This window comes from Anabrus simplex, chromosome X (genome assembly GCF_040414725.1).
Source record: "Anabrus simplex isolate iqAnaSimp1 chromosome X, ASM4041472v1, whole genome shotgun sequence".
Taxonomy (NCBI): domain Eukaryota; kingdom Metazoa; phylum Arthropoda; class Insecta; order Orthoptera; family Tettigoniidae; genus Anabrus; species Anabrus simplex.
In genome coordinates this window covers 175,456,529-175,483,873 of record NC_090279.1, presented here as the reverse complement: position 1 = coordinate 175,483,873, position 27,345 = coordinate 175,456,529, and the positions used below count along the sequence as shown (strand labels likewise).

General features: G+C 42.4%; 1 protein-coding gene across 2 annotated transcripts in view; it reads left to right on the top strand.

Annotated features, from left to right (window-relative positions):
• The window catches only part of LOC136886138 (max-binding protein MNT), a 150,934-nt gene that overhangs the window by 869 nt on the left and 122,720 nt on the right, over positions 1-27,345 (top strand). For both annotated transcript variants that reach the window (XR_010861709.2, XM_067158880.2), the window contains exon 2: positions 23,195-23,495. Coding sequence is in view for 1 of the 2 variants with exons in the window: in XM_067158880.2 (XP_067014981.2) it covers positions 23,195-23,495 (301 nt within the window). In the remaining variant the exon portion in view is untranslated. The remainder of the gene's footprint in view (positions 1-23,194; positions 23,496-27,345) is intronic.

The window sequence follows — 27,345 nt, the reverse complement described above, 5'->3', positions numbered from 1 at the left end:
GTGGAATATTCTGTTATGGCGGCAGCTTCTTCAGTATGTGTCACTCATTGAAAACAACTTCCAATTGCTTAACGTTTATAAATATTTGCATGTGGCAGAACTGGTGACCTGTCTTTCTTTTTATGTACCCCTTACACTCTAATCTTGATGCTTAGTTCACTTAATGTCGGAAAATAATGGTGTCAGAATTTCTCTTCCGGTAAAGTCGTGTAATTTCTTTACGTTAGTTTCAGTGGAAATCAAGGATACAACTCTGATACTAACATTCCTTCATTTATTCTTGGTATTCATGTTGCTTTACAATTTCCACCTCCCATTCATTCGCTTGCAATATTCGACGCACATTAACTACATGCTCCTCTTGGAGTGTAACAGTGGAGAACCTCGCCTCTGCTTTATTATTACATTGAAAAGTTGCTGGATTGTAATTATTATTGATCAGAATTCGTAATGGTAATGAACTTTTTGGACGTACTGTAGGGATATTGCAAATAATCTGCGCGACCTGTCGGCAGGCAGACGTTTTGCTTACGTCACATACTGGCTGTCAGTGGCAACCGAGCCGGCCTGCCTCATAGAAAGAGTTGCAGCTATTTTGGGTCAGGGCTTGTGTTGTGCGCATGCGCCTACGACGCAGCTCCTCCCACGGCGTGACCTGATTGTCACGTGTTTCCCGGCGACCCACATTGAATGTCAGGGACGGCTTTGGCTCAGCATAGCCTAGGCTCTTGGTCGCAGCTCTTTACCGATAAACATAGGGGTTGGCAAAACTATTCCTACATAAGAACCACACGAGTGATTCACAATTATTACTGTGGTTGTTATAATCCTTCCGCCTATGGATATGCGAAAACTGCTGCACAACTCACCTGAAGCCCGATTGTGCGTGAACTGTGGTACTTATTCGTTGTCAACAGACAAGGTAGCACTTGTTAGCTTTTCCATTTTTATTGTCGAACTTCTCAAAACTTCAGACATTTAAAACTTACTACAATTAATTGGCCATTGAGAATTTGTTGTTATATTATGTACAGCAAGAAGCTCGTAATCGATGTGATTCTTAGTAATTCAGCAGCTGATGATTCATAACTCTACCCATCTTAATTTCCTTCATATTGTAAGTGGTCATGGATGACCAACGGAACAAGTGGTTAACTAATGCGAACAGGGCAGGAGTAGGGCCTACACTAGAATCTGAATCCATCCAGCACTTGCCACCTTCCCCCGACACTGGATATATGCGTTTAAAGCATACCGCAAAGGGATAGTCAAATAATTGTACTTGCTTGCCCATTTCGACTTCTGTTGATATTGGATTAGTAATTTTTACTTTTTTTTTTTTTTTTTTTAATGAATCGACTACTACTTTTGTTTACTCGCATAATCATACCTTGTACCCAGAGATTCCCTACGTCTAAAGTTTTCGTCGCATTTTTAGTTTCGGGATATCTTTCACGGAATTATATGGAAAATCTGACGTATTCCCCTCCCCCCAATACTTAGAAGCTGTAATGACACCCTGTTTCCCTATTTCTAGTACGTTCCGTGGAGCAAATTGATGATAATGTTATTTGTTTCACATCCCACAAACTGCATTTGTATATTTTTTCGGACACGCCGAGATGCCGAAATTTTGTCCGGCTGGAGTTCTTGTACGTGCCAATAAATCTACCAACACAAGATTGACGTATTTGAGCACCTTTAAATACCACAGGACTGAGGCAGGATCGAACCTGCCAAGTTGGGGTGAAAAAGTCAGCACTCTGCCGTCTTAGCTACTCAGCCCGGCAAATAGCAAATTTGTATCACTTAATAATCTTGACTGCTTTGGTATGAGACGACATATCTGCACTTCACTGGCAGAACAATCCCAATTCTCCCCTCACTTTTCCACCGTTCTTTGATGATCAGTTTGAGGTTACAGTTTCATTCCTTACAAACATGGCATAACAATAGGTGACAAAATAAAATATATTTAGCTCTAGAAGATTCAGCATGACTGGAAGTGTCACTCCTTGTTTTATTTCTAAAGGTGTCCGCCTCATAACGCGCCCCAAGCCTCTTAAAGATATTTTCTCCATCCTTCACGTCAGCTGGGAGTTCAGTGTGGGAGGTCTTCGGTTTATGTATTGCATAATTCCTTTTGTTGGCAACGATATTAGAACTTGGTTAACTACCGGTGCTTTTATCTGACGTGCACAGTTTCTGAAATTATTTGACATGAAAAAAAAAAAGAGAGAGAGAGAGAGAGTGGGAGTGATAAGTATTGATGTTTGTACGAGTAACTTCACTACCTCTTGTTGGTCGTGAAGTTCCTAAGGCCGCAGAGCCTAGAATCTTACGCGGAATCTCTCTCTCTCTCTCTCTCTCTCTCTCTCAGGATCGTGATATTTCATCCCGTATGCATTCTCCGCAGTACAAATCCTTGCAACAATCGTAGTGACAAGTTGACCCGTTTTAGGGAATAAAAAGTTCTTTGTAACTAACATTGAATCTACTTTCAATTATTGAATAATTTGCACTTAATAACGTAGGCAATACTAGTTTTTTTTATTTTTTTTTATTTTTTTATTACGGGTTGCTTAGAAAAATAAACTGAAGTATACATAGAAAATGTTTGACAGCTCCCTGTGCAAGTGATGGGCAATAAATATATGAACAGTGCTCCAGTGTTCTGTTCGAAGACCAGTTTACTAGCACAAACTATTTCTTAGTCCTTGTGGTTGCTAGCAAGTTTCTTTATGGCCGTATGGTTTTCCACTTCATTGTCTTCTAGATCGGTTTGGGGACGGATTTCCTTCGTCTGTGCAAGGCGATTTCCCGACAGTTATGTCATTCTGCAGTGGTTTATATCCGAGAATGATTCCATGTATATTGCCAGTAGAAGAGTATTAGTTTACTAACAATGAACTTACTTACCGTCGTTCTTTAGTAACTCCATGTGTGTTGTCGCCATTCCATGAAACCTTAAACCAAAACACCCACAGTTACATCTCCCAGTCTTCCGATTTCATCCCTACCTATTGTATGAGTTGATTACAGAGCGTGACTTTTGTAGCCCATCGTAACATGAGTTGCATACTGGGAAGAAAAAAAAAAAAAGATCGGATGGAAACTGAGCAATTCGAACCCCACTGTCGGCAGCCCTGAAGATGGTTTTTCGTGGTTTCCCATTTTCACACCAGGCAAATGCTGGGGCTGTACCTTAATTAAGGCCACTGCCGCTTCCTTCCCAGTCCTAGCCCTTTCCTGTCCCATCGTCGCCGTAAGACCTGTCTGTGTCGGTGCGACGTTAAGCCAATAGCAAGTTAACAGGAATGTTACTCTAAACAGTACCAATGAAAGGATGCTTTTGTGGACTTTCAAGCGAGTATTAGGCACTGATTTCCCTAAACGATGTCGTCGTATTCGTAACATAGTGATTCTGTGCAAGTTTATCGGCAATGTGTGTATTGGATGAACGTGTATTAAAAAGGTATGACATATTTTATTACGAAAGACCATATACGGAACGAGGTATAGGGTTACTAAGTTATATTCTTCCATGCAAGAGCTTGCTCAGTGTTTGTGCCGGGAAATGTACAGCGTAGATAACTGTTAAAGACTTCCACCCTGTGGAGCCTAAGGATAACGGGTTCGGGAACGGAAACGGGAGATCTGTAGGAATTCCTAAAGAGAATTGTTTTCCCTTTCCCTTGTAATTTTAGAGTGAATCTGTTTAATATATCGCTGTTATGCTATTCTGTTGTAGCCCTTGGATCTCCTAAGTAGCTATAACCATTTCTTGTGGAATTTTAAAATTGCAGTATCTATTTTCGTGCACGGAACTTGACATTTTAATCTTACTACCGGCGTATAGTAGCATTGGATTGGATAATCAGTGACATACAGTTACATTTATTTATATTACGGTAGTCTTAATGACTGCAGATAATAATTAATTACCGTTTTAACTACACCTGTTGTGAACAAGCGCCAGAATAGTGTCAAGCAGGAAGTGACATTTTAATCTTACTACCGGCGTATAGTAGCATTGGATTGGATAATCAGTGACATACAGTTACATTTATTTATATTACGGTAGTCTTAATGACTGCAGATAATAATTAATTACCGTTTTAACTACACCTGTTGTGAACAAGCGCCAGAATAGTGTCAAGCAGGAAGTTTTCTTTTTACGAGACGATAGATTTACAGGGCGTATGCAAATGGGGGGGGGGGGGGGGCTTAAATAATTACGTAGTTTTAAAAATTGAAATCAAATTACTGGTTCGGAGTCTATGCATCTATTACAGGCCGCCCATAACTTTGCATGTAAATACAGTTAGGTAAAATTCGGAAATGACTTCGCCTCATATATAATAACAGTTGTTATATATGATGGGGAGAAACTGCGACGTGTCATGAATAATAATAATAAGAATAATAATACGTACGTACGTGCACTTCCCAGAATTGCATTTGAAGGAATCGTTCAGTGAGAGGCGTAACTATATCCTTGCTAGGTTATGCATGGCTTATGTGATGATTCTAATAAAGTAAAAATACCTTGTATTTAATCACACTTGCATCTACGAGCATCGTACTAACGCATTCCAAAATACGCCTTCATCTGTATGTCACAAACGAATGGGCAGACATTTTCCTCACGGCAATTTAACGCGCAGTATTTCCAGGTAGGGAGGTGCCAGTGTTGGGTCAGGTGCAACGTGAGAGATGTGCGTGTGTGTACACTCGGTATAGTGTATTGACGGGATTTTTTTCCCGTTGCAGTATAGTCTTCTAACAATGGGCTGGATATTAGCCGCATGCGTTGGGAGTTCACAACACGTGGCCACTGTGTTGTTGGGTTGAGAGGGATATTGCAGAGTTCGTTTGTTTCTACCGTCAGTTGCATTGCTTTCAGGCGGCCTTGAATACGTCACTCGCACCTGTCTGGCTCGTGTTACCAGGCGTGCCCGTACGAGTGGCGGCGAATACAGTTATTATGTATTACGCCTCGTTTAACGAAATGAATTAACTGCCGTGTTTTCGCGTTAAAGAACTGTTAGTGTTATACCTATGAAATCAATCCAGCACTTCCAAGTGTGATTATTATTATTATTATTATTATTATTATTATTATTATTATTATTATTATTGTTGTTGTTGTTGTTGTTGTTGTTGTTGTTGTTGTCCAGCTCCGTGGCTAAATGGTTCGCGTGCTGGCCTTTGGTCACAGGAGTTCCGGGTTCGATTCCCGGCAGGGTCGGGAGTTTTAACCGTAATTGGTTAATTCTCCTGGCACGGGGACTGGGTGTATGTGTCGTCTTCATCATCATTTCATCCTCATCACGACGCACAGGTCGCCTACGAGCGTCAAATCAAAAGACCTGCACCTGGCGAGCCGAAGTCCTCGGACACATCCCGGCACTAAAAGCCATACGCCATTTAATTTCGTTATTATTTATGTAGAATCAAAAATTGGTCTATGAGAGTAGCACATATTTTAAATAACTAATTGTTTGCATGCTTGCCTTGTTGAATAGGAGTAAGTAACTTTTTCCAGTAAAAATGTGATTTAAAAAAATAAAATGGAAATGTAAACCGCGACTGAAGTGTGTGAACATTTTGCGGGGAGTATGTTATAATTGAAAATTTCACGGGCCGTGATAGCCGAATGATACTGTCACTAGCTTCTTATAAGGAGGCTACGTTTCGAATCCTGGCCGGTGAACATAGGTTTACGAAACCTAAAGTCTGTGATTCGTAGTCCACTTGAAACTGGAGTTCCTGTAGCCATGATCACGTCATCAAGAGCCACGCAAAATTACCGAGCTTGCTAGCTTTGCTTAATAAATACATTCTGTAACTGCAGGATGTGAGCTTGCTGTTTTCAGCAGCAGTATCAATATTGATAACTGTTTTCTGATTTGAATAGCCATTTGTAGTAGATTTTTAAAGTTCATCCTTTCTGTTTTTTATTTTTTTAAAACGTAGTTACGATATGATGAAAGGTCATTCCACACCCACTTCCTGGGCTGTACTGTATTACGATATTGCGTATCTCCGCACTGTCTCGCCACCAACACTGCTCCGATCGTCTATATCAACGGAGTTTGAGAGACATTTGACGTAAGGGAGAAGATAATATCTTCCACATCACTTCTATTTATGTGCATAAAATATATCTTATTTGTGTTTTTATGTTTTTTTCGAAAATCTGTGTGTATGTAACGATACTTACTACCTCGATAATTGGTATATTTCCGTATCTACAGATCCTCGTTCAGCCACATTCATGCAGAGCTGTGGTTATCCATTATTGCTACAGCACAGAATTACAGAAGTAATTCATTGTAGTGTACAGCTGTTCGCATCACACATGTTTTAACATCGGCCGCCTCGTGGTGTAGGGGTAGCGTGCCTGCCTTTTACCCGGAGGCCCCGGGTTAGATTCCCGGCCAGGTCAGGGATTTTCACCTGGACCTGAGGGCTGGTTCGAGGTCCACTCAGCCTACGTGATTAGAATTGAGGAGCTATCTGACGGTGAAATGGCGGCCCCGGTCTACAAAGCCAAGAGTAACGGTCGAGAGGATTCGCCGTGCTGACCACACAACACCTCGTAATCTGCAGGCCTTCAGGCTGAGCAGCGGTTGCTTGGTAGGCCAAGGCCCTTCAAGCGCTGTAGTGCCATGGGGTTTGGTTTGGTTTGGTTGCGCCTCGAAATACTGGTTTGTGAATATGTTGAGGGGAGAAATACTGACCCGCAGCACAGGTATCACTTGAAACGAAAATTCGTGATATACTCCATGGAATACTGAACCTTAGATAACAACACCTTTCTGGCCGGAGTTCTAAGCTGAAATGTTATCACATAGTGAATTTTCTTGGCGCAGCAACGATACTTAAAAAGAGCGACTGATCATATTTGGGCTGCTCCGAAATTTAGTTCATAATTCGTGTCACTCGTAACCTGAAAATATGGGATATTTTCTCAGTGGTGCTGTACGTACCATTATTTTGAAATGTGTACAGTAAAGAGCCCGTTCTCGCAGAAACCCTCCCAGAATCTAGAAACTCTGGGCGAGTTGGCCGTGCGGTTAGGAGCGCGCAGCTGTGAGCTTGGATCCGGGAGATAGTGGGTTCGAACCCCACTGTCGGCAGCCTTGAAGATGGTTTTCTTTGGTTTCCCATTTTCACACCAGGCAAATGATGGGGCTGTGCCTTAATTAAGGCCACGGCCGCTTCCTTCCCACTTCTAGGCCTTTCCCATCCTTCAGTCTCCGAAAGCCTTCGATATTTTATGCGACGTTAAACCCCTTGTAAAAGAAAATAGCTATGTCCGGGCCCATTATTATTATTATTATTATTATTATTATTATTATTATTATTATTATTATTATTATTATTATTAGTAGTAGTAGTAGTAGTAGTAGTAGTAGTAGTAGTAGTAGTCGTTTTTTCAACATTCGAACATGCCGAAAAGCTACAGACTATGTAAGTTCGTGGATTTCGACCTGTTAAGCCATTCGTAAAAAGGTGCTTCGTAGTTTCATCTCAGGTCTAGTCATGTAATGCGGAGTTTCCAAGAACTCGTGACGAGGGAAATTGTTGCCTACACCTGTCTGATCATGTGGCAGAGTGGGGTGGAAAGGGGGCTTTATCCTATACCACAAGACCTATGTGTCGGTGTGATGTAAAACAAATTTTTAAAAAGCCTAGAAACAGGAATTTTTGTCCATCTCCATAGCCGACCATTTACACTCATTCCGTGTTTTCGACTCTTGAGTCAATCCGGTAGTATTTGGAGATGTTCGACACTCCAGCCTTATGTCGATAGATTTACTGGCGTGGAAAAGAAATGTGCGTCAAAATTCCGTCCCTTGGTTTCAACGAAATGTAGGCTAATTTGTGGGACGTAAAACTAATAACATGAACATATTAGTTCGATACCAGCCTAGATCAGTTGCATTTAGGCGTGGTGTAAAACGACTCCATGTCGTTGGCTTCTAGCGCATTAAAGAACTCCATGCAGGACATAATTCCAACACCTCAGCGTCTCTTAAAATCTAAAACAATTGGAGGGACGATAAAGAAATAACATTAATATTATTCAGTGATCCCAAGGTCAAAGCAGTGGAATAGGCTGTCCTTGATCGCATGATTTACTACAACCCTTATACTGAGCGGAATGGTCGCGCATGTTACGTGCTACGGCTATGGAGAGAAGTGGGTTCGAAACCCGCTTCGACTGTCCTCAGAATGAATTACTGTGGTTTCCCATTTTCACTTCCAGGCAAATGCCCATACAATTCCTATTCATAGACTACGGTCGATTCCTTCCACCTCCTTACCCACTTTCATTCACCATCATTTCATTTTCATTAGCCTTCAACTGAAGCTTTTGTCAGAAAGGGCATCCGGCCGTAAAGCAGGGGTTGGTGACCACGGGACCCTTAGCCTAGTCTGGCATTGCTTTCACTTGTGCCAGCCTCCTGTCGTTCATCTTTCCTATCCGACCTCCCTTGGTCATCTCGTGTTATCTTCCAACCCTGACGGTATTAGGTTTGCGAGGCCCAAGAGTCTTTCATTTTCACGCCATTCATGGTCCGTTTTCTTTAGCCGATACCTTCATTCTTCGAAGGAATGGCCAACGCCAGTAGCTTGAAATTCCCGAGACGTGCTACTGAACCTAAACTAGAATGATTACTTTTCCCTAGGTGCCTTGGTTGATTAGACGTCGTGACAGATCCATGGTCCCAAGAGCACTTGTTCCATCCCGGCTGAAGTTGTCGATTGTAAAGATCGGGCAAATGCTCTGACATTCCACGTCATAATTCCTGACATGTTCAAGACTGGGCATTTACCCGACACAATTAACTAAACTATCCAACAGAGTGCCCTTTTCGCTGCCAAATGGCACCGCAGTTGGAACGGCGAAATTAATTTGTAAGCAGGCTGCCAAACAGACACCACTCTGGTGGTCTGCAGTAGTGATGTGCCGAGTCGAATATTTCAACTCATTTAACTCAGATCAAATACGTATTCACCCCGTGACTGGTTACGAGCTGTCAGCTTGTATTCGGAAGGTAGTGGACTCGAACCCCACTGTGGGCAGTCCTGAAGATGGTTTCCCATTTTCACACCAGGGCACGGTCACTCCCTTCCCATTCCTAGACCTTTCATATCCCATCGTCGGCATAAGGGAACTCTGTTGGTACGATGTGAAGCAAATTGTAAAAAAAGAAGCAGCATTTATTCGAGTGAACTCGAGTAAAGGAATCGCTTGTTCGCTCCAGCATGATGTCGGAGATACGAAATGTCCCCGTGGGCGGTCGAGTGTTTTTTGTAGGTTAATTTCTTTTTTCAAATTATTGAGACTTTTTCCGTCAGTTTTAATTTATTATGGAACTAGTTTTGTTTTCACAGAGTTGAGACTGTTATTTGGTTTACGTACATTTGAGAATTATTCATCATTTTTGTTGTAATATTTATTAAATATTTTTTCTTCAGCTATCTGCCAGCGTTAATGTTATTTCTGGTAGATTATTATTATTATTATTATTATTATTATTATTATTATTATTATTTACATAATTGGCTGTACGTCGCACCGACAAAGATAGGTCTTATAGCGATGATGGAATAGGAAAGGACTAGGAAATGGAAGAAAGCGGCCGTAGCCTTAATTAAGGTACAGCCCCGGAATTTGCGTGGAGTGAAAATAGGAAACCAGGGAAAACTATCTTCAGGGCTGCCAACAGTGGAGTTCGAACCCACTATCTCCCGAATGCAAGCTTACAGCTGCGCGCCCGTAACCGCACGCCCAACTCGCTCGGTTTATTATTATTATTATTATTATTATTATTATTATTATTATTATTATTATTATTTGGTACAGATGATGTACTTTTACCATTGGATATCAGTCTTGACATCATCGAACTACTCTGTGCTCTTACGCACACACTTGGGCTCAGAAGGCCAGAGCTTCACTGTCCGAGTCACTCTGACCAGCCCTTCATTTTAAGTACATTGGGAGTAAAACGGAAGCCTCCCTTTTTGTATGTGAATCGGATTTTTTTTTTTTTGGCAGAGTCGTCTGATAAAAAGAAGAGCAGGCCGTGCAGCCTACTCGTGTCCTGCCCACTTCTTAACATCATCTGTACACGTGTTGGCTCTTGTCCGATTTATTCTGCCTCCACCCTTGGCGGGTCCGTCTTACAAACACGATGCTACGAAGTTGCGCGACGTTCGACTAATGTGCCAACCTTTCAACCTTTTGGTTATGACTTTTTTCATTATACGTGCTGAAGTAATAGTGCGGCTCATTGGTCGAATGATCAGTCTACAGGCCTTCGATTCAGAGGGCCCCGGATTCCATTCCCTTCCGGGCCAGTGTTTTTAACCATGTTAGATAAATTCTGTACAACATATCGCACTACTAACCACCACAGAAACACGCAATAGTAAATAAATTCCTCACATAAGGTTGGTGCCAGGAAGGATATCCGGCCGTAAATCTAAGCCTAATCCACACTAGTGCTGACTCCAGATAATTGGGAGCAAACCAGGAAAGAAGGGGAAGAAGTGCTGTAGCAGTAGGACAGATAAACATAGTCACACATTACATTTCTTCTTTCCCTTTTCGTCTTGTGCCGTGCCTGGTTTCCCAGACGTTGGCGGGTTACTATAGCGATCGCTTTTCGGTCTAGTGCCAGGTGAAAAAGCCGCTGGGCATTGTGGATGTCTGTCCATCTACAATGTCATTTAGCCATAACTTCCTTCTGCGACCAATTCCACGACATAAATCGACCTTCCCATGTTATGTAAGTTGTGATTTTTTTTTTGCCCAGTTCTTGCCGTTCGGAATACAGTACTTCAACTTTTGAAAGTCTTCGTTCCTTTTTCCGATAAATTATTCGCTTCCTATTATCCTATATTGTCCATCTGCCATCTTCGCACCGAGCGTTGTCCGTAGGTTAGGGTCGCGTAGCTGTTAGTTTGCTTTTGGGAGGGGGTGGGTTCGAATACCACCATGCCCTGAAGATGGTTTTCCGTGGTTTCCCATTTTCTCACCAGGAAAATGCTGGAGTTGTGCCTTAAATAAGGTCATGGCTGCTACCTTCCCAATGCTAGGTCTTTCCCATCCTTCAGTCTCCGAAAGCCTTCGATATTTTATGCGACGTTAAACTCCTTGTAAAAGAAAATAGCTATCTCCGGGCCCATTATTATTATTATTATTATTATTATTATTAGTAGTAGTAGTAGTAGTAGTAGTAGAAGTAGTAGTAGTAGTTTTTTCAACATTCGACCATGCCGAAAAGCTACAGACTATGTAAGTTCGTGGATTTCGAGCTTAAGCCATTCGTAAAAAGGTGCTTCGTAGTTTCATCTCAGGTCTAGGCATGTAATGCGGAGTTTCCGAGAACCCGTGACGAGGGAAATTGTTGCCTACACCTGTCTTATCATGTGGCAGACAGAGTGGGATGGAAAGGGGGCTAATTATCCTGCAGAGTGTCTTCTCCAAAGTTCACGGCGGCCCCTCTGTGTTAGGCTAGTTCCCAATGCTCAGTCGCTAATATAAGAGTGACACCTAAAATTTCACCTTCAAGGAAATGCTGGGGATAATTTCTTACCAGTACCGTTTAATTTTCAATCATAGATGCTATTACGTAGTCTATAGTTACTACGCTGTTACAGAAAACGTGTTATGGATTGTCTTTACACCGGCTTCTCACGAAGTCGAACGCGGTTCGAATCTCTGCCAGAGTGGGTAGTATTTTTGAAATGATAAGTGTCGTTTTGGCTTTGGAAGGTAGAAAAAAAAAAAGCTATTACAAAAATTCCATGTGCCGCTTCAGCCTGCGTGCTCCCAATCACATCTCTCTAGCACTAATGACCCAATTAGAGAAGAATGAACAGTCGCGGTGTAACGGGAAATTAGAAGTAACTGGTGGTGCCAATATGAACGAGCAGAGCAATTACAAAGCAGTCCATAAAACACAGCATTGTTTCCTGTCATGTGTCACGTCTGTAAGCAGCAGTGTGTTGATTAAAATCATCCTTGTTTCCTGTTCGTGCCAGGCCGTGTCACTTTTGCAAGGAATCAGCGCGCGCCACACGTGCGCCTGTTTACTGCTTGCCTGTTGCACCGGAAACTACGTTATCTGAGGCGCACCGTATCACTTTCTGCTCTCGCTAAACAATATGACGTCAAACAGTCTAAACGTGGACGGATAGCCAAAACTCTCTTGGGAATTGGTGAACAAAATTGTCTTCTTGTATTTACCAACTTATGCATCGTAGGTACAGACCGAGATAAAAATAGCTTTTCCTACTTATTTACAGAGCTTGTACATAATGGATACGACGATTCGTAAGGCACTTGAAGAGTGGAGCCCTGAATCCTACTAAGTGCCAGAGAAGTGTTTAGAAGTTATGAATAAAACCTATTCTGAATCCGGCAGTGTAGGGACACACACCTGTTTAGAGGTCCTTATACATGACATTGATATTGCTTCCATTCATCTAAGGGTTCATCATTATGTCCCGTTACTCTTTTTTTCTTCTTCTTTATCTGTTTACCCTCCAGGGTCGGTTTTTCCCTCGGACTCAGCGAGTGATCCCACCTCGACCGCCTCAAGGGCAGTGTCCTGGAGCTCCAAACTCTGAGTCGGGGATACCACTGGGGAGGATGACCAGTACCTCGTCCAGGCGGCCTCACCTGCTATGCTGAACAGGGGCCTTGCGGGGGAATGGGAAGATTGGAAGGGATAGACAAGGAATGGGGAAGGAAGCGGCCGTGGCCTTAAGTTAGGTACCATCCCGGCATTTGCCTAGAGGAGAAGTGGGAAACCACGGAAAACCACTCCCAGGATGGCTGAGGTGGAAATCGAACCCACCTCTACTCAGTTGACCTCCCGAGGCTGAGTGGACCCTGCTTAAGCCCTCGTAGCCTACCACTTTTTAAATTTCGTGGCAGAGCCGGGAATCGAACCCGGTCCTCCGGGGGTGGCAGCTAATCACACTAACTACAACACCACAGAGGTGGACCCGTTACTGTTAAACAAAAAAAAAGTATGCCGGTCTGAGTAGCTCAGACAGTAGAACGCTGGTCTTCTGAGCCTAACTTGACAGGTTCGATCCTAGCTTATTCCGGTTGTATTTGAAGGTGCTCAAATACGTCAGCTTCGTGTCGGTAGATTTACTGGAACGGGAACTCCATCGGGACAAAATTCCTGCACCTCGGCGTCTCCGAAAACCGTAAGAGTAGTCAGTGGGACGTAAAATCAATAACATTATTTATCCCAAAGGCAGCTATGTGCCAACACGGCTTCATATTCAAATCATGCCATACGATCATTTTCGTGACAATATATCTTCATAAAATTCTCGTTATCCAAGAGAGGCACCATTGATAAAATACTTTTTTTCATGACAAGTTTTTTTTTGTCTGAACTGATATTTCTGATTTCGAAAAACTGTTTTGTATTCTCTTGTCATTTCGTGAAGCAACGTCCATATTTACGAAAACAAATGAAGTAACTTGGTCGTATTCTGGGTTACAGAGTACTGATTGCATTTCGCGGTGCTGTAAACTTTGGCGCCATTTGAAACTACGCAAACGGGATCGGCACGTCGCCGGTTTAAGGGTGGATCGGCATGATCCCATAGGTGAGTTCTGGGGCAATAACCGAAAATCCAAAATCATGGCACTTGGTCAGATTCTGGGTTAATTTGCCTGTTTATGTAGGTGTCAGAAAACCACTGATGGTTCATATCCAATTTCTGGAACAACTGTTCCATCAGTTGTTTCAGGTCATATTCAGATCACATAGTTTTTGAACAAAACTTATTTAATGATAATATCCTGAAGAAAGAAAGAAAAAAGCCATGACTTCCATAGCCATTCTGCTGCGCTAGAGCGACCAATCAGTTCATGATATTTTTAATTTAAGAAGTTTTCCTCCCGGCTGAGTACAATACAAGCACTGGCCTTCTGAGCCCAATTTGGAGAGTTCGATCCCGGCTCAGTCTAGTGTTATTTGAACGTGCTCAGATACGTCTGCCTCCTGTTGGTAGATTTACTAGCACTTAAAAAGTACTCATACGGGACTAAATTACGGCATCAAAACCGTAAAAATGTATAGTTTGTGAGAGACAAAATTATTATTATTATTATTTTATATATATATATACGCATCGAGTTGAGCCTCTACGGACTACGTGGTAACAACCAACTTCATTTTAGTGTCTAGATCTTGTTCTTGTTCCAGCTTTGACTTCCTGCCAGTATCTTCTGAACCCAGTGACGAGTGCCTGTTTATGCTCTTGAGACAAAGGTCCTTTCCGTCTTCTGGAAGTTGACGCCATTTTAAAAGCTTGATAGTTGTTCACCAATCTTCTGAGCGCGTTTCTGTCATGAATTTCTTCGTCTGAAATACCAATCTGCCTCAGATCTTTTTCGCATTCCAGGGACCATCTCGGCCTTGTTGCCTTAGATTGAATAAAATTCCATATTTTTTTTGTTAGTTGATCATCAGTCATTCTCAAGAGATGACCGTAAAATAATAGCCGTCTCTTCTTAATTGGCGCTGTGAGAGGTTCTGCCTTGCTGTACAAATCACCATTTGGTCTCATTCGCCACTGTCCATCAACCCACCTATTACCTAGGATTTTTCTTAGAATCCTGCGCTCTCTTTTTTTCCAGCCGGTCAGCTTGACCTTTACTACTTAAGGTCAAAGTTTCAGACGCATATAATTCCTCAGGTTTTACAACTGTGTTATAGTGTCGGAACCTGGCCCCTATACTCATAGACTTTTTATTTTTTTTATTATTATTATTATTATTATTATTATATACAAGCATAATTACTTTAATATTTGTCCTTTCTTTTCGACATTATAAACATCTTATTTTGCAAGGCATAAATTTGAACGATTGCTATGGCTAGCATACAGGGTTATGAAGGTTTTAATGAAAAAACAGATACTGTATAAGCCGATAAGTTAATCGCGTTGAATCTTAATAACGAAATTTACTTTTCGTATGTCAGTACTGCCCATCTAGTCAGGTCACCGCTGACATTTTAATGGAAGTTTGTGGACCGAAGAGACTGCGTTTTGACGCTTAATAAATTGTACAGAATTTATTCAGTTTAATCCCAGATAACCACTGCTGCGAGAATGAAAGGTCCGGAAGCGAATGAAGAGGTCGTCGATATTACTGCGAACGACTCGGCCCGTCGTGTTGTGTAATAACCTACTCCAAAACTTCAACAATGATGTGAGCTAATACTCAATAGTAAAATCCGGTTTGAACAGGGCATTGAACAAGCGCAAGCTGTTGTCGATGAAGCGAAGGTAATAAACCTAATAATCTTTTACTTCAAGGAAAACTACAACCGGGGATGTCTACGTGTAACCAGCCTCCTTATTTGGTGCAAGTGGTGCTATTCCGAAATCAGTCAAGTAGTTCCACCACTACTACGGACGAGCTTCAGGGATGATATACACACTATTGTCCTTTTAGAGGTCATGTCACCGGGCGAGTTGGCCGTGCTCGTAGAGGAGCGCGGCTGTGAGCTTGTATCCGGGAGATAGTGGGTTCGAATCCCACTGTCGGTAGCCCTGAAGATGGTTTTCCGTAGTTTCCCATTTTCACACCAGGCAAATGCTGGGGCTGTACCTTAAGGCCACGGCGCTTCCTTCCAACTCCTAGGTCTCTCCTATCCCATCGTCGCCATAAGACCTATCTGTGTCGGTGCGACGTAAGGCCCCTAGAAAAAAAGGTCATATCATATTTTATTTCACCATCGGATTACTAACAAGCGACATATATCTGACCTATATTTATATACTACACTTATTATTTTAAACTGGAGAGTATCCTGGGTCCTTGTGGCTACCAGAGGCTGATCCAGGATTCCTTAAAGAGAGGGACTAACTTATAAAATTAAAAAAAAACCAAAAAGCGAAAACGAGTAAGTGACATTTTACTTCCGTTTTGATGAAATTTCTCCAAGTTTATTTTAAGGAAACTGTTACAGAATAGTAATCACTAGTTAAGGTAGTTTATTGATATTTATTTCACCACAAAATTCTGTAAGTAATGTTTAAAGTACTAAGTCAACTTCACTGTATACAGTTACGTATTAGCAGTTCACATCAATGATCACTTTGTAAATATTAACTGCTTCATACATCTCTACTGCTTTAATAAACGTGTCTGCTGAAAACTTGCGTAATTTACTAGAAATAACCCCTTTCTAAAGGGGTCCCTTTGTTAATATTATCACAAAGTCTCATTAAGGGGCCGACAAAAGACAATTATAGCCTACTACCTTCCTGAAGTATTCCTCAGGATCCTTAGTTGATCAATTCATTCTTTGAGTTTGCCTGCCGTAGCAGTGTGTGTGATGCCAGAGGTTGCTCATTTAAAATCAGTGCTTGAGTTCCAATAAATTTACCTGACATATGTGATCCGGCATCAAACACCTGAACCCGAAAATCTTGAAAGTTAAATCAAATTTTTCAATGCCACGAGAGAGAGAGAGGGAGGGGGCTAAAGCCGCTCCCTGGATCCGCCTCTAGCGACTACCTCTGTTGAGAGACAGTAGTATAATATTTAAAAAAAACATGTAGTTCATTTCGTTTTCCTAATAGTACTTCCATTCACGCCATGCAACTCCTATTATATTTTGTTCCGGGTTAATGGACTGGCTGCGCTGACACCGCGTACTTATGTTCCTCACGATATTCCCCGAGGTTTCGCAGGATCTCGTATATCTATAGTTTTGTTCGGTAGTGTCTGGGCTAGCTCCTGACGAAGGTCGTTCACGTCGCGCCAGTTCGCGCTGTTGAGCTCGCATGCCTGGTTCGGCTCCTGCTCCATCGATTGCTTTCTGTTTCACCCGTCGCACTACTTACAGCGCGCCGCGAATTTACTCTCCCTCTCTGACCCCGTGTGTGCCACGTGGAATTTCTGCAGCAACTCCATCGCTCCGCTCCCATTGGTCACACATGACCTGAATCATAGGCTTACTAATTCTGATAGCGTAATCGTATCAGTTTTCACGTATTACTGCTGCAGCTGCAGAAATAATGTGATTCGCCTGTCATGGCACCTGTAGTAGTGCCGGAGGGATTTCACAGTTAAACCGTAGGCGCAGATTTTTATTTTGTTACGTAGACTTACAGTACGTTCCTCAACAACGGGTACATGGAAAGGAAATATTTAAGACGCTTTTAGTGTTTGGGTAGAACGCGCATATCGCCGAGAGTATTTAATTTACGATTATGTTTAAGGTCTCAGTTGACAGGTAAAATAGGAGACTACCTGTTGAAAAAACAAAAAGAAATATGTAAGGCAAAATTTGTACTAAATACGTGATGTCACACGCATACCCTGTTATAAGATGGCGCTGTGTTGACTGGCGCGCTCAATTGGAGGTTAGCTGAAACAGCGAAAACAATATAACAATTAAGTCTACGAAACCCCTCAAAAACCCTGCGGCCGTTACAATACTGGCAGCCAACCGCCAATATTTTTTTTAAAAAGAATTCTGCATCAAGTAGAATCTGACACCTGAGTAAAGTTTGAAATGAGAAAATTTCTCAAGACAGAAAGGGTAATTAATATAAGGAACGTAACAAAAACTGATTTGGATAAACTGTAATTTCTTTTTTAAAAAAAGTAGGCTGGCATTTTTGGAGAAGTTTTTTGCTGTCTATTTTAGAATCCCTGACCCTGTGTCACCTACTACTTTTCACCCTGTCTACTCTTGCTGTTCATTTTCCAAAACTTTAATTTTTTACACACAGTTTTCATGATCATTCAAAAGCTATTAGAAGATTTTTGCATGGTATTGTATGTGATTGTGCTCTAGGCTCGTTTCTTTGACGTAAAAACTTGACTTCACACAAAAAATTAATAGTGCTATCATGAGAAAAATTGATATGAAAGGTAACAGTTAAAGAAAGATACATATGTTTCTGGAGAAATCATAAGATTTGGGAATATTTGAGTGTCTTGGAATTATTATAGTCCGTGTTATTCATGTGTTAACCTATATGGGTCCTTATATGACTTAATCGGCAATAGAAAATAATACGATGAAAGTGGAATGCTGTATTGTTGGGATGTTGCTGAACGTTATGTGGAACTGAGACTGGATACAACGAAGTGTTAAAAGGCTGGGTGTTATAGCAGGGGAATCTAAGGACAACCTGTATGAAGTTGTGAACAACAAAGTCATTAGTCCGAGTGGCCACGAGTAACTAAACGGGTGCTAACATTATTTACTCTTTTTCACGTAAGATATTCTTTCCTGCCTGAACGCTGTGCTTTTCGTAATCGCTTCCTTTGGGCTGTTGCTTATTGTTTACGTGGATCTTACTGAAGTCGTAGCAACCATTGCTGCAAGCATAGGCTGGCTGTTAGTGTGTTAAAAGAAATTAGTAACATTGTTGACACATTCGGTTAGGTTGCGTGGTCTCGTTATAGGCAGTACGAACGTTTCAACAGTGGCAAAAAACTCAAAGCAACAGTTCGGCTACTACATTTCTGTATTATGTACGTTGAAACACCGCATTCATTAACCAAGGAAACTGGCGGACTCCGTGAGTTTTTCCATTTGTTTTAGGTATGTATTCTGTACATCTTTGACAACAACTAACAAAATTTGGCAATGTCTTCCACAACAAAATATGCTGTTAGTAGGTGGTATGGTGGTATGGTTACCCCTAACGGCCACACATGCTAAGCAGCGACGTGGCATGCTCTCTATCAGATGGTCCAAGAGCTCTTGTGGCAGTCGATCCCATTCCTCCGAAAGGGCAATGCGCAGGACTTGGAGGTTCCTTGGTGGAGGCTGACGGGATGCAATTCGGCTCCCCAATGCATCCCAGGCATGTTCTATAGAATTCAGATCCGCAGAACTCGCTGGCCAGTCGATGCGATGAATGTCTTCCCCAGGCAAAAATTCATCCATCAGAGCAGCGCGGTGCGGTCGGGCATTATCGTCCATTAAGAGGAAGTCTGGATCAATCGCACCTCTGAAGAGTCGAACATGTGGTCTCAGTACCTCATCCCTGTATCTCCGAGCGCTAACAGTGTTCCTCGGACCACCCATGAAGATGTGCAGGTCCGTACGGCTATTCAACATGGTGCCGCCCCACACCACGACGCCGCCACCACCACGATACTGGTCCCCGTTCCACGATGTTCCTGTGGTTGTGGTTGTACCGGTTCTCTCCAGATTAATGTGCGACGGGAATCGTTCTGAAAACTGAAGCGGGATTCATCTGTGAAGAGCACATGCCTCCATTCATTCATGGTCCAGTTTCGATGTTGGCGGCTCCACAGTAAACGGGCCCGTCTCTGTGCTGGAGTGAGTGGGACGCACACCGCTGGACGTCTGGCAAACAGCCCTGCTGTTCTGAGCCTCCGGTACACAGTTTGCCGGGAAACGGCAACCTCTGAGACGGCTGCAAGCTCCGCCGACAATTGTCTTGCAGATGCACTCTGATTTCGTCGAGCGGTTAAGGTCAGATATCGTTGCTGCTGTAGGGTGGTTACTATTGGTCGACCTGGTACTGGCCTACGACTAACATCTCCTGTGTCTAGAAATAGTATCCAAAGCCTGGAAATGACACTTTGTGGTACATTCAAGGATACGGCTACTTCGGTCTGTGTGTGGCCTGCTTCCAGGCGGCCGAGTATTCTACCCTGCAAAACGGGGTCCAGATGGCGTCGTTGTGCCATTATATTGTCACGTTCACCACGAGGCTACACTACGCACACTGTAACAGGGCAAACACGTCTAAGGGAATATGGGGCGCAGGCACTGGCTGTGTTTAAATTGAGGTTACGCCGCTACTCAAAGCAGGGAACACCCCTTTCCTATACAGAGCGAACAGGTAAGGTTGGTAGGTGCATATGTCGTGCGATTTGCGGTCTATTTCTTGTTGCCCTGCTTACTCGTAACTTATGCTTAACTTTTGGACACTAGTGTACATCCTCCTTTGGCATGGATTAGTCTTATTTAATGTTGCGGTGAACATAATTTGGATCTTACCACATCAAGGCCTTGTGTATCAAAACAACATAGAACAATGTTAAGACACAAGTGATTAGTGATGTTACGACTTGATATATACACTTTCTATTCATATTTTAATTTGATGGTTCGTTTAAGATTTTAATGAGACGTGCACTAGTTTCCCATAGATTTTTATTCCATTGTTCTTACTATTTCAGTGTTAATACTTTAGTAATAATGATATTAGCTGAAGATGTCCACTACGTGGACGAAACATGTACTAGTACTTGCTGTCAGGTAATAATTTTTATCTGAATATATAGTGTGTTGAATTGGTCATCTTTTACATTTGCATTTGTACATGTTCAGAATCATCAGGTTAGCAGAAAAGATTAATTAATCACCATCCTGTTGACACAAGAGCCTTTGTTGTATGGCCAAATTGCTTATTTCCGTTCGATCAGTAATGCAAGAAAATGCATATTTAACTTCATAAGTATGCGTGTTTGTCGATACACAAATAGGTGTTATTTTTTGTTATGCACACTTTCGAAATAGAACTAATATTACCGGAGGCATTGTCGGAATTATGAGAATGTACTAATCGCGAATATCTTCATTCTTATTCCCACGAAATGAAATACGGCTGGCTTTTAGTGCCGGGAGTGTCGGAGGACATGTTCGGCTCTCCAGGTGCAGGTCTTCTGATTTGACGCCTGTAGGCGACCCGCACGTCGTGATGAGGATGAAATAATAATGATGACGCATAGACCCAGCCCCCTTGCCAGCAAAATAAACCAATGATGGTTAAAATTCACGACCCTGCCGGGAATCGAACCCGGGTCTCCACACCCGGGACACTAACCATTTAGCCATGGAGCCGGAACAGATCCGGAAACTATATTTTGCTCAACTTTTTTTATGAAATGGTTCGAATACAGCTAATATTAACGGAGACGAAATTTCTTATTTTGGCCCCGCTTAATATTGCTACACCACTGTATACTGGTTCGAGGTCAACTCGGCCTACGTGAGAACTATTCAGGAGCCATCTCACGGTTAGATGGCGACCGCGGTCTAGAAAGCCAAGAATAACGACCGAGAGAATTCTGGAGGCCTTTGAGATGCGTAGCGGTCGCCTGGTAGACCAAGGCTCGTGAGAGATGTGAAGCCTAATCAGATAAGATATGCCTTTTCACAGAACGGCCATTTATGAACTTACATACAGAGTCTCGGTGATGTAACAAGCAGGCTAAATTGACAACCTGCAAAGAGAGACTAAATTGCACTGAACCTGTTTTCGACTTTCGTATACCTACCTAATCCGAGGTGAAACCGAAGTATGAGACAAAAATATTGAAGAGCGAGCGAGTTGGCCGCGCGGTTAGGGTCGCGTAGCTGTGAAATTGCATTCGAGAAATTGTGGGTTCGAATCCTGAAGATTGTGCTTTCGGTGGTTTCCAGTTGCCATACCACGCAAATACTATGAAGGCCACGGCCGCTACCTTCCCAATTCCACAGTAAGGTAAGGGTTATTCTGCCCGAAGGCAGGTCCGAACCTCCGCAGAAGTGTTCCTGAGCCGGAGTTTACGTGCGGTAGGGTGGCCAGTTCCTTTCCGCTCCTCCATTCCCTTACCCCCACCAACAGCACGTGGCAACCCATCCAACTCCTGACCACGCCCAATGTTGCTTAACTTCTGAGATCTCACGGGATCCGGTGTTTCAACACGGCTACGGTCGTTGGCAATCCCACAGTCCTTACCCCTAATTTCATCGTCGAAAACCTTTGATGTGATAGTGCGACGTCGAATCACCATCAAACCAAGAAGTGAACAGGTAAAATTATTTTATTTCTGCAGATGTCTCCGTGTTCATCCCTGGGAAGAAATACAAGGTTTCTCGTTATAGACGATCTTGAGACAACAGAAACCTAGAAACAGGTATGTAAACTGACCTCTCATTGGCTTTGCATTTCGGCTGACACACTGGAAATATTTAATACTGGTTTAGAACTCAGACCTGAGATATCCAGATTCCGTAGCTACGTCTCTCTCTCTCTCTCTCTCTCTCTCTCTCTCTCTCTCTCTCTCTCTCTCGTTTTTGTACGGAGAAAATTGACATATACTGTTCATTAAAAAATAATTAATAAACAACTTGGGATTCTAGATTGATATATAAATATTTTTGCAATTCGTGCTTCCGATTAATACCAATTATTAAAGTCAGTTAGGTACAGCGGTTTATCTGCTGATCCTCTATCGAATCACAGATGATATTTGCGGAAATCTCTGAGTTGCACCTTTTCCTGTGAGGTAGGGCAGTTTCCAGCATAAGTATCCAGTCACTAATCAGTGATATAATTAGTTTTATCGGCATGTAAAACAACTCCTGGAGACAAAAGTCCAGCTCCTCGACGATGGGATGCAAAACCTGTTTATTATTATTATTATTATTATTATTATTATTATTATTATTATTATTATTATTATTATTATTATTATTATTATTTTAGATCGACGGTCCTTTTTTATTATCATAGATTGTCAAGAAAATGCAATTACATTTCTTTATCCACCCTTAATTCTCTAGAGTTCATATCTTATAATGTCGGATTTGTTAAACAATTGAACGTTAAGTAACCATTCATATGCAGAGGTGTATTAAGCGAGGGCTGTCGAGTATAGTATTGTGTTTAATGGTCGAATTTTAATCCTTTACGACAAATTTGAATTACTGTGTTAATATATCGGGAGCATGTGTACTTCACTCTGATCAATCCTCTTCGGATGAACTGCTGGGCAAATGATCGTGTTCTTTTTTTCAGTGAAGAGAATTATTTGGCAGATATAACCGTACGATAATGGGTTTATGTTACGGTGTTTCTGTATTAGAAACAGGTAGGCCTGTAGAAAAATATTTTTCTGGGACAAAGAATCCACTCAGCTGGCATAAAGTACGTTCGAATGTTGCTACTTATACTGTCTTATAACATTTTATTACTAACGTACGTATCACACCAAATCAGTCACCACTGACCTGCATTTAGGGCTGCCGCCCAGGTGGTAGATTCTCTGTCGGCTATTTACCTAGTCTTGTTTTTTCCTCCTGTCATATAATGAAATTGTATTACATTATTTCATGGGATGAATTTGTCTTCTTGGTTACAGAGGAGGAAGAGGAGCAATTCCCATCGCCCCCCAGCCCCCCGCAGCAGTCGTCCCCCACTCTTCTCCAGCCTCTCCATCATGTACCCCCTCTTGCCGCCGTACCAGCACAGAGGCCTGCTGTACCGCATGTTGCTGCCGCTGGTGCTACCCCCGCCGTCTCTACCAATGGTTCCACGACGGCGTTTTCCCACCTACTGGAACCTGCGCCATCGTTGCCTCTCTCGTTACAAGGGCAGCAGTCACAACAGGCACAGCAGGGCTCAGGGGACGATGTCACCAACAAGGACTTCCAGAGGCGAGCGTGAGTAAAATAATCTGCTACTGTATATTTTATTCCACGGCCAGCTGCATTTGGTAGACCTTGTGCCTTCGTCCGCTATAGCGGCCATGGTCTCATGTTCTCGTGTCCCCACCGTACGAAGGGAGTTCAATATATAATGCAACACTTTTTTTTCATGAGGTTTAAAATAAACCATGTTATTCCCCAATCCTTTTGTTACAATGCCCTATTTTTCAACATAATCTCCGTTCAATACTACGGTCTTACGCCACCGTAATCTGAGGGCCTGTTTGCCTGCGTGGTACCACTCGACTGGTCGATGTCGGAGCCAACGTCGTGCTGCATCGATAACTTCTCCATCATCCACGTAGGCCTTCCCGCGGAGTGCATCCTTCATTGCGGCAAACAGATGGAAGTCATCAGAAGGCGCGAGATCCGGCTGTAGGGTGGATGAGGAAGAACAGTCCACTGAAGTTTAGTGAGCTCCTGTCGGGTGCGCAGACTTGTGTGGGATCTTGCATTGTGGGAAAGGCCCACCGTGCTTTTGTCCGCTGCCAGGTCTCCGTCGACATACTGCAAGCGCCTGTTAATATCTGTGATGCCCTGGTTTTCCGCCAAAAGAAACTCAATATCTGCTTTCCATTTGGCACGCACCTTCTTTACAGGCGCCATTTTGAAGGCTAGTTATAGCGCTGCCACCTATCGAAAATTAATGAAACTCTACGAGACGAAGCGGAAATATTAAAAGATGTCCCAAACAGAATTCCAATTTTTAAAAACAGAAATTGGCGATAAATAAAATGTGTTGCATTACGTATTGAATGCCCCTTGTAGTAACGGCCTCTTTAAGATCATTTAGCGTATTCCATTATGTATGTCAGTGATCCCCAAACGTTTCCACCGGGCTCCCCTTCGTCAGCTCTGCAAATTCCAACAGCCATCCCCCTCCGTTATTATTTATTTTCCGAGAGAGAATTTCAAAATTCACAGCAGTACAGTAACTAATGTTAACAAAGACTAGCATGTATGGCTGAAGTAAGAATGTAAATTGAAACAACAACAAAAGTCATACGTCAACCAAGTGTCAGTATCAAGCTGTTGCTTCAAATCCAAAGTGTTGGCCTGAAGAACATTTTAAGTAAACATATAACTTAATTATTTAATTAATCAATTCCGACCACCTTAATATTTATCATGCTACATATTTGTCTTTAAACTACCGGGCGAGTTGGCCGTGCGGCTAGGGGTGCGCAGCTGTGAGCTTACATCCGGGAGATAGTTGGTTCGAATCCCACTGTCGGCAACCCTGAAGATTGTTTCTGTGGTTTCCCATTCCACACCAGGCAAATACTGGGGCTGTACCTTAATTAAGGCCACGCCCGATTCCTTTCCACTCCTAGGCCTTTCCTATCCCATCGTCGCCATAAGCCCTATCTCTGTCGGTGCGTCGTAAAGCAAATTGTAAGAAAAGAAAAATCTCTATAATACAGGTTGGCGCACGAATAGTTGACACATTTAATTTTAGTATAACAACTTTATTTTTCACAGAACACTAATGAAATTTTAGACACAGGCAGCTTGGACCCTGGAAATACATTTCACTATATCACATTTTCAATGTGGCCTCCACTGCGGCGGATAACCTCTTCGAGACGAGTACGCATGTTTCTGACGACTTTTCGGCACAGGTCATCATGAATTTCACTGCAGAGCTGCAGAATCCGAGCACGCATTTCCATGCGGCTTTGAGGTCTTAAAGCGAAGGGTTTTTCTTTCAAATGGCCTCATAAAAAGAAATCACAAGGATGTAAATCTGGGCTTTAACGAGGCCAGAGGAATCCGCCACTTCTGTTGTACTGTGGGTAACGAAGAGACATTATACGATCACCAAATACTCCCCTCAAAAACTCAAGAACATCGTTAGCTGTGTGAGGTGTTACTCCATCTTGCATAAACCACTGCGTATGAATAGGGATAGCGAGAACTTGAGGCATGAATTCATTCCCCAGCATGTCCTTCTATCGCTGTGCATTAACTGTCTGACTGAAGAAAAATGGTCCAATTAACCCATGACTCACAGAGCTACCCACAGACTCACTTTTTCTCCCTACGTGTCTTTTTCGTGAATAATGTCTGGTTTTTCTGTAGCCCAAAACCGCACATTTTGTTTATTAACTGCCCCGTTGAGATGAAAACAGGCTTCATCAGATAACCAAGTGTTAAACAGTACTTGATCTGTATCTTTAGTCCATTAGACGTACTGCAAACTCTTCTGCCTGTGAAGATCTGTTAGCTTCTATAGAACAGTCATTTTGCACGGGTACAATTACAGGTTACCGTGTAACATTCTTTGAATTGAATGGCGCGATATTCCACCTTATCTTAAAGCTCCCCATGTTGACTTGTGAGGGCTACACTTCATGGCGACCCTCAGCGCAGCGATGTTTTCAGGAGACTGAACTGATGGTGCACGTGGTCGCTTTTCCTCCTTCACACTGCCTTACTCTTCAAAGTTTTTGTATAAGCGAAGGATGGTGATCCTTGCTGGTGCCCACCTAGTCTGAAACACAGCTCGAAATTTCCTTTGTGCCGTCGTAACACTTTTTGATTCGCAATAAAAGATAACTGTTTTGGCGCGGTGCTGAACGGAGAGTCGGCCATGGTGGGCCATGGCAGAAAACTCACTGGAATGCAGGCATTTGGAGACAAATCAGCCGTGTCACCTGTACAGATACTTCCATGAAACAGGTAAGGTGTGCGCGAAATTTTAACAACATAGAACATAAGTTGCATTTTATATTTGCTTTTGAAATGTGTCAAGTATTCGTGCGCCACCCTGTACTACTGTTACCACAATTTAATGTAATTATAACTGATGAGTTCCAATGAAACACCATTTTAAAAACACAAAATAATAATAATAATAATAACAACAATAATAATAATGTTATTTTGTTTAATGTGCGGGTCTGTACGTGGTGTACAGACAACTACAACACGGTTCAACCCGGAAATTAAACAAAATAATTCTTCACACCGTGGAAGCTTCACCTCTAAGATGATGATGATAATAATAATGTTAATTTATAATTTGCCGAAAGTGCAGGTAAAAGAGCACCGGAGGTCACCATAGGATACCTCAGTTTAGATAATAATAATAATAATAATAATAATAATAATAATAATAACCTTAAAAGCTTAAAAAGAGCTTAAACCGAGCTCGATAGCTGCAGTCGCTTAAGTGCGGCCAGTATCCAGTATTCGGGAGATAGTGTTCGAATCCCACTGTCGGCAGCCCTGAATATGGTTTTCCGTGGTTTCCCATTTTCACACCAGGCAAATGCTGGGGCTGTGCCTTAATTAAGGCCACGGCTGCTTCCTTCCCACTCCTAGCCCTTTCCTGTCCCATCGTCGCCTTAAGACCTATCTGTGTCGGTGCGACGCAAAAAAAAAAAAGAGCTAGTGCACACAATGACTGGAAAATTGGTATCCTATTGACTGGGCCTTACCTATTACCCCCTGCAAACAATAGAAAATGGTAGGAGCATGGAATCAAGGGGTAACATGAATGACCTTCAATAATTGTTTGACTCCAGTCTATATATTACCAATAAAACAACAAAATAACATATACAAATTCTTACAAATGTGAATTTACAAGGTTTTTGGCGATAATCAGATCAGCCCTATTTTGATTTAATTCCCACCATTGACATAGGCGGCTACTCATTCCAGTAGATCGCTACTTTTTTCGCTGGTTTTGAGCCTCACACCCTGAAATTCCGCAGTTGCCCTTGGTCCGGTCTCCTTGCCAACACATATCCCAAACTCACGGACGGATGTCAAACCGTGCCCGCCGTAAGCGCAGTGC